Below are 12,501 nucleotides of genomic sequence, written 5' to 3'. Positions count from 1 at the left end.
TGTTCTTTAAGGTCCTTTGCAACCCTTAATCTACAACCCTCTGTAATGATAACAGAAAAAAATAGGTTATGTGAATTTATTGAAACCAAAAATATGGTTTTCTAACACTGGTTCATATGGAGAACTTCTTGCTTAAACTGTCATAGGAGAGGTGGACAGGCGAACATTCTTTAAGTCAAACCCATCGATTGAAAACACCTACCTAAAGAAAATGACTTACAGACACAGGAAGGTGTCTTGGCCTAAATAAAGCTACAACCTAGGACAGAATTTTATTTCCTCTCTTTAAATATCACACTTCCTACGTTCACTTGGAGCATCTCCTATGGATTTCACCTATATGTTTCAGCGATGACAAAAGGCACCTACTGAAGAAAAAAAACATCCATTGATAACAAACTTAAGTGTGTACTATCTGAGAATGGAACCAAGCATGGGCTTCCTAAGATAAAGAGCAATTGATATATGCAGAGATCACGTATCAAATACCTATATATTTCACAAATATGTTTGGATTAAACACATCTTGGAATTTTTAATAAGAACTCAGTTTCAGATTACAATTTCTACCAAGAATCTATTTGGCATGATTTGTCTACCATACCAGACAATCACAGAAAGGAATCAAGAGGATTAAAGCAATTTCCTGAATTCATTTTTATAGCAATCTTTGATTGCTGCACTATAGGCCAGAAGAGTAAAGGGTGTTTTTAAAATGTCTGTATGCCTTATTTACTAGTATTTTCTTTTTTCAGTGTATCTGTTTATAATCCAAATGAAATTATCTATGCAAAGCACTTTGCAAGCTTTAAAGTGCTGAATAGTGACAGCTATTATTAAATTCTGTCCTTAAAGAAGGTGACATCTTTTTTGTCATATAAAGCAGCAGAGATAATGTAATGGCTATAAGGTGCTTTAATAGTGAGGACATTGAGCATACATAGAGGGACATAGTCAAGGTGAGATTAGGCAGTAAAATTATCTGTTTAAAAAGTGTATATCAGGGGCAGCTAGGTAGTACAGTGGATAAAGCCATGGCTTTGGATTCAGGAGGACCTGAGTTCAAATACGGCCTCAGACACTTGACACTTACTAGCTGTGTGACCCTGGGCAAGTCACTTAACCCTCATTGCCCTCCCCACCCCTCCACCCCCCAAAAAGTGTATATCCATCTACTGAGTTTATTTGGCTATTTCTTACCTTAAGCCATGTCTGCATTCAGTGCAGTTCTGAGAATCAGTACATGTCCTACAGTTTTCACTGCATTTCCGGCAAAGATTTTTATCTGATCAAAAAAATCAAATAAGAATCAGGTTAAAAAATCAATTTATTTATTTGACTCAACAAAAGTGAGTGTAAATGTTCTACCACCTGCTATTTTTTCCTCAATATCTTCCCCAGATCCATAAAAGAACCAAGAGATTACTAATTTCATGGCTATTTCCTATCAAAACACATTATTTTAAAATTTTTAATAGATTTTTCCCGACACCACCTGAGAATCCTGCTTTTGTGAAGGCAAGTTTGTTCTGCATATATGTTCAAAGCAGTGCGAACAGTTGTCTGTTAGAAGAAAACTCCTAGGAAATTCGGGAATCAGAGTATATTTTATGATTCTAAGATGAAAATTAGGTTATTATAATCTATCTTAAGTAAGACCTTACATACCTGGTAGAAAGTATGGACTGAAACTGGTCATAACAGAAACTTATTAAAAATTACAATGTATGTTTAATTGAAACATATTTGTGAAATATATGGTTATTACTATTATTTTAATTTAATTTAATTTAATTTAATTTTTTTGTGGGGCAATGAGGGTTAAGTGATTTGCCCAGGGTCACAAAACTAGTAAGTGTCAAGTGTCTGAGGCTGGATTTGAACTCAGGTCCTCTTGAATCTAGGGCCCATGTTTTATCCACTGCACTACCTAGCTGCCCTCATATGTGGTTATTATTAATTACACATGGAGGGGGATAATGTGAATGCATGCTTATATTTCCATTAATTTAGAAAGTACTTTATGTTTCCTAAAGTTTCCTGTAGATTATGACAGTCCATTTTAATGGAAACAGTTAATTTTCCTAACAGAATATAGCATAGAATCCAAATTATTGATTTTCCTGATTGTTCTTCTCTAGAAAGGGATTCTATTTACTTATATATGGGGTATCTACCTAGAGATATCATAGTATAGTGGAAAGAGCTTGGAGCCAAGATTGGACTGATTTTGAAATTAGTTGCATGACCATGGAAACAGTTGAACTTCTTTTTTTCTAATTGCACGGCAATGAGAGTTGAGTGACTTGCCCAGGGTCACATAGCTAGTAAGTGTCAAATATCTGAGGCCAAATATGAATTCAGGTCCTCCTGAATCTAGGGCCAGTACTTTATCCACTGAGCCACCTAGCTGCCCCCAATAATTTAACTTTTTAAAGCCTGAGTTTCCTTATCTTTAAAATGCAGACAATGTATAGTACTTTCCCCAGAGTCATAGTGAAGATGAAAAACTGATGATTTCATATTTATGAAATGCTCTAAGGTTTGCAAAATGCAGTCCTCATGTGAGAAAATATATGTAAAGAACACAGCAAACATTAAAGTAATATAAAAATGTCAGCTATTATTATTATTATTAGTCCTTCCTCCACTATATCACTTCTCTAATTCATCCTTATGCCATATTGTCACTGAGTTTGTAAATGCCACCCCAATGGATCTCAAGCTCTGGCCCATTCGACCAAACTAGAAGGATTTTTAGTAGACGATAAATTGTGTATCCATCAGACAACTTCTGGTTTCACTAACTTTAGAAAGCCACCTCACCAGAAAGTTGGACACAGCAACCAGTGAAAAGCTTTCTACTGCAACAAGAAAAAGCTGTGATATTCATCAGTGTAGTTGTACATAGGAGGCAGATAGGTGGCCCAGTAGATAGAATGCTGGGCCTGGAGTCAGGAAGAAGCTTTGTGACCCTGGGCAAGTCACTTAATCTCTGTTTGCCTTAATTAAATCCACTGGTGAAGGAAATGGCAAACCACTCCAGTATCTTTGCCAAGAAAACCCCGTGGAAAGTATGGTCCATGTGGTCATGAAGAGTCAGACACAAGTTAATAATAATCTGTTGTTATATTCAAGAACTATCTACATAGATCTCATTCACCAATCCATTTATTTATTTACTCATTCATTCATTTATTTGTCTGTCTGTTCATTTATTTATTTATTCATCCATTTATTTACTTATTTATTCATTTATCCCTCCATTCATTCATTCATTCATTCATTTATTTACTTATTTAATTATATACTTACTTGTTCATTCATTCACTCATTCATTCATTTATATATCTGTCTGTCTATTTATTTATTCATTCATTTTCTTATTTATTTATCCACTCATTTATGTATTCATTTGTTCATGTATTTATTTCTATACCTATTTATTCAATCAGCTATTTATTTATCTACCTTTTTATTCATTCATTTGTTTATTCATTCACTTATCCACTTATTTATTTACTTGTCTATTTATTAATCTATTTTATATATTTGTTCATTTGTTCATTTATCTTGGGGGGCAATGAGAGTTAAGTGACTTGCCCAGGGTCACACAGCTAGTAAGTGTCAAGTGTCTGAGGTAGGATTTGAACTCAGGTACTCTTGAATCCAGGACCAGTGTTTTATCCACTGCACTATCTAGCTGTCCCTAAAGATCTTATTTAAATAGGAAGATTGATAAAACACAAAGATAAACAGGAATCATAAAATTAAAATGTATAACAACCATGAATGTGAAAATTGTGATGTTCAAATAAGCTGTACCTTAAATTGTTTGAATATGGTTATCTTATTTCTCATAGTTTGGAAGAAGATTGGACTCTTTCAACTCTGGATGCTATTACATAATGATAATGATCACATTCCCTCTATAAGGCTCTCTGTTTCCCTTAATGAACAATAATTCTAGGTATCTTTCCTTTCTCCCCACTTGTGTTTTTTTCCCCTTTCTATCAACCATTTGATTTTTCTATGTAAGCAGAAATTGGTGGGAATTCTACTCTATTTTTCTGCTGACCAAATACTGAGATCACTGTTGAGACATAAGATGATGTAATTGAGCCATATGATGTAGTTTCCACTTGGACATTTCTAGATATTTATGTACAGATTCCTCCCCCCAATCCAAATACAAAAAAACCCAAGTCCCTCAAAATCCCAACAATGGCTAAATTTTGAACATTAACTAGAGCCTAGATTTTAGGAAAGAGGAATTCCCCTTCCTCAATCCTCTCTTTTAAAATATAAACCCAACACTTTATCCCTTAACCCCAAACAATAGAAATGAGCTCACTCATATCATGGTAAAATCCATCTGTGCAGGTGGTGACACAAGCATTGGTTTCTTCATTCAGGAAGTAGCCATATTTGCAAGACAGGCATTGGTTACTATGACTTCCAATGCAAGACTCACAAGTCGGGGCACATTTTCTACAGCGCTTCTTGTCTGCATGGTAGTGACCCGGAGGACAGCTTGAGACACAAATTCTGGATTGTTGGGGACACAAAATAGAAAGGTTGAAATAACCACTGAATCTCTCTCATGTATTCTCCTTATATATGGTAGACAACTAGCTACCCATCTTGGTTTCAAAATCCAGTTTTCACACCTATTTTATTATGTTTCCTCTGCCCTTGTACCCATTTGTGGTTACTGAAGCCTTCTCCATACTGGTGTATTTATATATTCAGTAAAAGAGACTATATCCACCCCTTTGTTTCACCTTCCTGTTTGGTTCTTGCCTTCAATCCATCAATCAACAAACATTTATTAAATGCCTACTATGAATCACCTCTAATGGGTATGAGTTAGCTAGAAGGTAAAAGGGAATTTGGGTTACCTAGGTATGAAAAAAAGAAAGTTGTAGTTTCAAATCCCAGCTTTGTCATTTACAAGTCATTTGATTTCCGGCAAGTTACTTTATTTCTCTAGGCCTCATTTTCCTCATCTGACAATAATAATACCTGCACCGTCTCTTTCACAAAGTTGTTATGAAGATTAAATAAAACAATTCACATAAAGTGCTTTGTCATAACTCTAAGTTGTTATTATTAGTTTATTTATTTATTTTTTAGTGAGGCAATTGGGGCTAAGTGACTTGCCCAGGGTCACACAGCTAGTAAGTGTTAAGTGTCTGAGGCCGGATTTGAACTCAGGTACTCCTGACTCCAGGGCCGGTGCTCTATCCACTGTGCCACCTAGCTGCCCCTAAGTTGTTATTATTAATAATAACATTAAGCATTATTGCTTTGACAAGGAAGAGGAAAGCTGAGAGAGAAGAGATAATGTATTTAAACCTACATATCTTGATAATGGTCAAGCAGTAGCAATGGGTGGGGAGTTGCCATGTGGAACACGGAATGAAGAATATGAAGTAGCAATTATCATCTTAGCCTTGCTTTACTCATCTATCAAATAAGAGTGTCTGTCTCACAGGGTTGTTGTGAGGATTAAATGTGATACCATATGTGTATTGCAAACCTTAAAGTAATCATCTTTTTTATTGTACTATGTTATGAAAATGCTTGTTTTGTTCCATAAATTAAAAATCAAATTTTTAAAAAGCACCATATGGGAGATGATGGTGGTGGTGGTGGGGATGATTACATTTTCCCTATCACACCTTTGGCAGCTAGGTGGCTCAGTGGAAAAATTCTGGGCCTGGAGTCAGGAAGACCTGAGTCCAAATCTAGCCTCAGACACTAACTTCGTGATCCTGGGCAAGTCACTTAATCTCTATTCGCCTTAGCCCATTCAAGAAGGAAATGGTGAAACCACTCTAGTATCTTTGCCAAGAAAATCCCATGGACAACATTGGTGTGCTATGGTCCACAGGGTCACAAAGAGCTGGACAGAATGGAACAACAACAAAATCATGCCTTTCTTTTGAGAGCTGGGTAGCAGGAAAGCATTTTCATAATTTTTCATGTGGACAAGCTAAACCAAAGCTTACGAAGTGGGCAGTATAAACACCGAAACTCACCGTGTATTGTTTTTCAGTTTGTAATAGTAGTGCAGACAGTCATTGCAGTGCTCTGGTCCTGGTCCATCACACCCTACTTTACTGCACTCAGGGTCACAAGGACCTTTGGGAATCCAAAGAGAAACAAAAACAACTCAACACATTTTTAGGAAATGACTTTTTAAGTGGGTTTGTATTTCTACTGCTTTATATTGCTCCCCCAGAAATCAGTGCATTTATTAAGTCAAGGGATGAACTTTTGACTTTTTTGAGAACGCATCTAAAGCCTAAGGACCATTCCCCTCCACAAAAAAAAAAAAAAAAAAAAAAAAAAAGGATTCAGGCCATGCATTGGCTATGAGAGTCAATGTGGTACAGTGGCTATTTTTAGAATCAGAAAGACTTGGGTTCAAGTCCTGTCTGGGATACTGGACACATTTAACCTTTCGGTGTCCCATGAAACTCACCAAGATTTAAAGTTACAGATGAGGTACCACTATGTATCAGTAAAGGGAATTTTCATACCAGAGTCATGGATCAAAAACACTGACATCAGTAAATATTCAGGATATAAAAAAATGTAGGAGAGAAGTAAAGCTGATGCTAGAAAAGAAATACAGCTATTGCACAATGCTTGTCTCCTTTGAGGTTAGCAAAGCAACACAATAAGCTTCAGTGATACTGTGGAGAACATAAAACGTTACTATGACATTTGGCAGAAACTTATCAGCATCTAGTCTTGGGTTACAAAGCAGGAACTTTAGGCACAGATGATATATTAACAATTATATCCCTGCCCACAGGCCAATGGGCAACTCAACAAAGAAAAACTACAAATAAAATAAAAAATAAGACAGCAAGTCCAAATCACCTTAAGACTTGGGGCCCACTCTCTATGAATCCACTAGCTGTATATTGCCTGGCAGAGAATAAAAGAGAACATACAATAGACAGTGGCACTAGGCAAGAGGATGGGAAAGTCTTAACTTCTTTCCTATGGAAGTTGAACTACTTCTTGATTGGTGGAAAAGACTTCAAGGTCATGAACTGGTGATAGAAAAGGTCTTGTCCTCCAGCCTCTTTTATTAGCTGTTTATAATTTGGCCTCATATCTCTAGAGTCCTTCCCGGATCAAATATTCTCTAACCCTACAATTCCTACCAGCAATACTTCATTCTCAGTGGAGAGACAGTGAGTATTAATAGTGGTACACCTAATAGTTTACTTCAAGCAAGAGAAGCGTACTGGGACCTGTGGGTCAGGGGAGTAAATCTCTCTGTCTCTGTCTGTCTCTGTCTATCTCTGTCTCTCTGTCTTTCTGTCTGTATCTGTGTCTCTGTCTCTCTTCCAGCCACCCAGATACAATGTCCTTACTGAACTGCAAAACTTCTGAGTTGGAAGTAACCTCAGACGCCTTGTGGTCCAAAATGTATCCAAATTCAAATTCCTTCTTAAGCACACCCACACAGTCATCCTGCCCTGCTCAAAGACACATGGTCCTCCTATTGAGCAGCATAAACAAGGACGTTTAACATCTCTCATTTTTTGGTTTGTAATAAGAGTGCAGGCAGGTTTTCTATCATATTATATAGGTGATTCCAACTTTTGGACAGTTGGCCTCTTTGTAACTTCTACTTATTCCTAGTTCTGTTTTCTGCAACTGAATAGAACTAGTTTAATTTCTCTATTCCAAATGATAGCCCCTCAAACACTTGAAGATGCCTATTATATCCCCTAAGGCTCTCCTTTCCTCAGTTCCTTCTACTGAGCCTCATATGATATGATCTTGAGACTAGTTGTTCTATTTATAAGCTTTCTAGGGTATGTATGTCCTTCCTGAAATGAGATACCCAGAGTGCAACTACCATTGAGTCCACAGATAATTTCTAAGGGCAGTCTGAAATTTAGCAAGCATTATATTATGAATATTTAAAGTCTATCTCTCTCTTTTTCATTTTTTGGGGGAGAAGAAATTGGAGTCAAATGACTTGCCCAGGGTCACACAGCTAGTAAGTGTCTGAGGCTGGATTTGAACTCAGGTCCTCTTGACTCCAGGGCTAGTGTTCTATCTATTGTACCACCTAGGTGCCCCTAATTTTTTTTTTGGTTTTTGGGTGAGGCAATTAAGGTTAAGTGGCTTGCCCAGGGTCACACAGCTAGTAAGTGTCAAGTGTCTGAGGCCCAATTTGAACTCAGGTCCTCCTGACTCCAGGGCCGGTGCTCTATCCACTGTGCCACCTAGCTGTCCCTCATTTTTTTATATTATAAGATAATGAGTTCTAAATGTGAAAGGAAAGTAGTCATTTCTATATATTGAAGAGCCTAAATAATATTATACTAGTTAATGACAGCAACTATGTGAAACAGAGGAGACAATGCTGGTCTTGGAGTCAAGAGGACCTGAGTTCAAATCTGGCCTCAGACACTTATTAGCTGGGTAACCCTAGTCAAGTCACTCCATCCTGTTTGCCTCGGTTTCCTCATTTGTAAAATGAACTCAAGAAGGAAATGGCATACCACTTCAATATTTTTGCCAAGAAAACCCCAAATGGGGTCACAAAGAGTCAGATATGACTGAAAAACAACTGAACAACTGCCTTCCTGCAATGTTGAGTCTTAGCATTACAAAAGTCCTAACCATAACGCATACTATTCCTATTTTCAAAATAGCATATAAGGTCTGACAAAAAAAACCAAAACCAAATATATTTGTTCTGTGGAATTGAATTCCAGCTTAGCTCTGGTCTCATTGTCTTAAAAAGCTTGTGAAGGCAGCGTGATTGAGGCAGAACCTCTCTGATGAGATTAATTGGTAAAGAGATCTAGATAAAGTTGGGTTAAATGCCTGAAGCCTGGCTGACTTTTGAAAAAAAAATTGAAAAAATTCAAACAGCGTTTAATCAGTAGGACAACTTCAGAGGAAAATGCCCCCCCCCGATGTAATTTTTCACCAAATGACTGAGGAAATAGTAGAAGAAGAGACATTTCTTCATCTTTGTTATAAGAACCCTCTATGGTAAATCATTCTACTACTTTCCCTGAATTGTCCATTCTAATGTCAAAATAACCAGAGCTTAGTTTATCCTAAGGAAGGACTCTATTTTTACCATGGCTCAGTAAGTTTAGTTCAAGTCCTAAGGGGGCAGAACTAGGAGCAACAGGTCAAAATTACAATAAGACATATTTAAGTCTAAAGGAAAGAAAAAAAAAACTTCTTAATAATTAGAGGTGTGCAAAGATGGAGTACATGGCCGCAGTAGGTGGTGCATTCTCCTTTATCAGAGATTTTCAGCCAACTGTTGGATGACCATATGATTGGGATATTGAAGAGATAATTTTTTTTTTTCAGGGATGGATTGGACTAGATACCCATTAAGATTCCTCATAAGTGAAATTCTAAGTTTCTCAAAGTCTGTGATTCTTTGTTCATTTGCAAGAGTCAACATGTAAACTGTTCATGAACAGACCATGAAAGAGCTTATCTTTACTTATTTAGTGAACAAACTTAGTGATCAAGACCATCCTGGAAAGAATAATACCGTGGAGCAGACAGAAACACTCAACACATAGCTGATGTGTTTCTTTGCTTTTTTTTGATAAATACATGGGGGGGATCCTTTTTCTTTGTCTACAACAGGGATAATAAAATGGCCCATTGGATTTCTACTGCATAGGAAAACCACACTGCCAAAATAGAGAGCTTGGATGATTTAGCCAATTAGTTCCTGATTAACTCAGTAGGCTTGGGAGCACTATAATCGAAGTTTATAAATTAGTCTGAGGCACTTCTTGTTGAAACTGGACTTGCATGAGTACCTAAGATATTAGGTTATGAGGCATATAAACAAAGGGCTTTCTCTTAATTCCTACAGGGAAGGATCTTGGCATGAATTATAAAAATATGTGGTCTTCCCAAGGGCAATGTTAAGTGTGTAATTTAAGAACAGCTTTCCAATGTGAAAAGCTTGCTCATTATGCAAGTTCCTTATTATATACAGGCATTCAAAGGAATAGGACACATACAAGTTAAAATGAGTTGGAAAATCTGAAAATTTATGGATTTGTCTTAGATTTTATGCCAAAGGGTTCAATGACATGAAATCCTAGAAGAAGCCCATGTCAGAGGAGGTATAGTACGGTCAATAGACTACTTACTCTGGAATCAGAGATCTTGGGTTCATATCCTACCTTCTGAAGTTTACTACGTATGTGACCTTAGGGAAAGCACTTAGCCTCACCTGGCCTCAGTTTCCTCATTTGTGAAATGAGGAATTTTGACTAGGTTCCTTTCAGCCTTTCACATCCAAGACCCTAATACAATCTGTACTGGCTATGGGGTTCAGGTAGCTTTGCTCAGTTTTGCTCTATGGGTAATTTTTCACTTACCTGAATAATCATCTGTAACATAGTCTTCTGTAGGGTCCTCCACTCGACTAGAGCGTACACGTTCCACTCTGGGAAAGTCATTTGTTGGAGAGTAAGGCTGAATGGATGTTCCATAGAGAACCAAAGACCATTCTTTCAATTTGCCTTGGGAAAAATCACAAAATCAGAGAATCATCAAATGCTCACGTTTTAGGTCATTCCATCTTTCCTTCTGTATCTTTAAAAAAAAAAAGAACAACTTTAGAAAACTAGTTAAAAGTTGAGCTTGATATTCGTATGAATCATTGAATCAGTGGCTAATCCTGAGATTCATTTCTGTGAGTATGTGTATACACAGGGTAAATTTTCATTGTCATATCTACACTAGATATAATATTTTTTCCCACCATGAGGGCAAGGCTTTTTACTTTCAAAGAAGTTCATATGTATATGTATGTATACGTAGGTACGTGTGTATGTGTTTGTATGTATGTATATTTAAGTTCATATATATATGTATGTATAAATGTGTATATGTATATACACATATATACATATACACACACATATATATATAGTTGATTCTCCTACATACCTAGCTCCTCTTTCCTTTCATGAATTTGTGTGTGTGTGTGTGTGTTTTACGGGACAATGATGGTTAAGTGACTTGCCTAGGGTCACACAGCTAATAAGTATCAAATGTCTGAGGCCAGATTTGAACTCAGGTCCTCCTGAATCCAGGGCCAGTGCTTTATCCACAGTGCCACCTAGCTGCCCCCTCCTTTCATGAATTTAATCCTATCTCCATGTTATTGTTAACAAATTGTGCGTTATAGAAGTAATTCGTTATAAGAGACTCACATGCAGTGCATTTGAGTAACATTTTCAAGAAGAATGAGAATGAAGAACCTGTGTGCACTAAGGGGTGAACATTTGTATTCCCTACTACTGGGGAAGCTGAGGTTGGAGCATCCAGGAGTTCTGAGATGCAGTAAGGTGATCAGGTATCTGAACTAAGTCTGTCAACAATATGGTGAGCCCCTGCAAATGCAAGGCCAGCTAGCTAGCTAAAGAGGGGTGCAAACTAGCCCAAGAGAATGCAACAAATTCCATGTCAATCAATAATGGAATCCAGCCCATGAGTAGCCACTGCATTTCCAATCTGGATAAGACAGGAATTCACATTCTTTAAAAAAAGAAGAAAAAAGATGGGGAGGAGGAGGAGGAGGAAAGAGAGTCTAGATGATTTCAAATTTCTGGATATCAGATTATGTGCCATCTCAGAGAATCCCTGAATTTTATTGAGGATTTTCTTTTCATAAGGCATAAGAAATAGTTCTAGGAGAAAAAATGTTCAGTATCAACTGAACTGTTCATCACTTTCTAGGACACCAACTGAACTTTGCCCTATCTAGCCCCTAAAGCAGATTTATCCAGTCATAACAATAGACAAAGACACAGACACACACCTACACCCACCCCTATACCCACTGCCACCTCTACCCCTACCCCCACCAAAACCCCAAATTAATCTAGTTCTAACAGGCCTTTTTAGGAGAGTCAGACTGAACATTTTAACAGTCAATTCATTATAACAGAGTTGCTGCATCACCTCCCTTTGGCAAAGTTTCAAAGAACTTTTCTTCAGGGTAGACCTCTTTCTTACTTGTTTATTCATTTATATCTTGGCTTCATTAAAGTTATTTTTTAGTTCAAAAAAGGCTTTTGGCATCAAGTATAATAAAGGGGAATTATCATTGGCCTCATGATTAATATATATGAGCTAAATAACATAAAATTGCAGGAAGATGGTAACTGTCTTGGGCCATGACACTGTCATGAAACATAAGATTTGCGTATATACTATGCTGCAAAAATTAAGGATTGAGGTTATTCCAAATTATTGGGTTTAAGGAGCTTCAGATGAGAGCAATATTCGCCACAGGCAATGTTTACCCATGTGAAAACCTGGGAACCTAAAGAAATTACATTGGCAGATCTTAATTTTTAGGATTGTAGAAGCCTGACCTTCTTAGAATGAATAATCAATCAATAAGCATTTATGAAATTCCTACTATGTGCCAGACACTGTGTTAAGCCCTGAGAATAAAAA

General features: G+C 37.0%; 1 protein-coding gene across 1 annotated transcript in view; it reads right to left on the bottom strand.

Moving 5' to 3' along the window:
- Positions 1 to 12,501, bottom strand: part of PCSK5 (proprotein convertase subtilisin/kexin type 5) — a 649,923-nt gene that overhangs the window by 206,454 nt on the left and 430,968 nt on the right. Inside the window, 4 exon segments of the mRNA XM_043976670.1 lie at positions 1,201 to 1,285; positions 4,355 to 4,548; positions 6,045 to 6,147; positions 10,410 to 10,553. Coding sequence (XP_043832605.1) covers positions 1,201 to 1,285; positions 4,355 to 4,548; positions 6,045 to 6,147; positions 10,410 to 10,553 — 526 coding nt within the window.

The sequence above is a fragment of the Dromiciops gliroides genome, chromosome 1 (genome assembly GCF_019393635.1).
Source record: "Dromiciops gliroides isolate mDroGli1 chromosome 1, mDroGli1.pri, whole genome shotgun sequence".
NCBI classification, from domain to species: Eukaryota; Metazoa; Chordata; class Mammalia; order Microbiotheria; family Microbiotheriidae; genus Dromiciops; species Dromiciops gliroides.
Note: the sequence above shows the minus strand (reverse complement) of the source record. Positions and strands in the feature narration are given on the sequence as shown.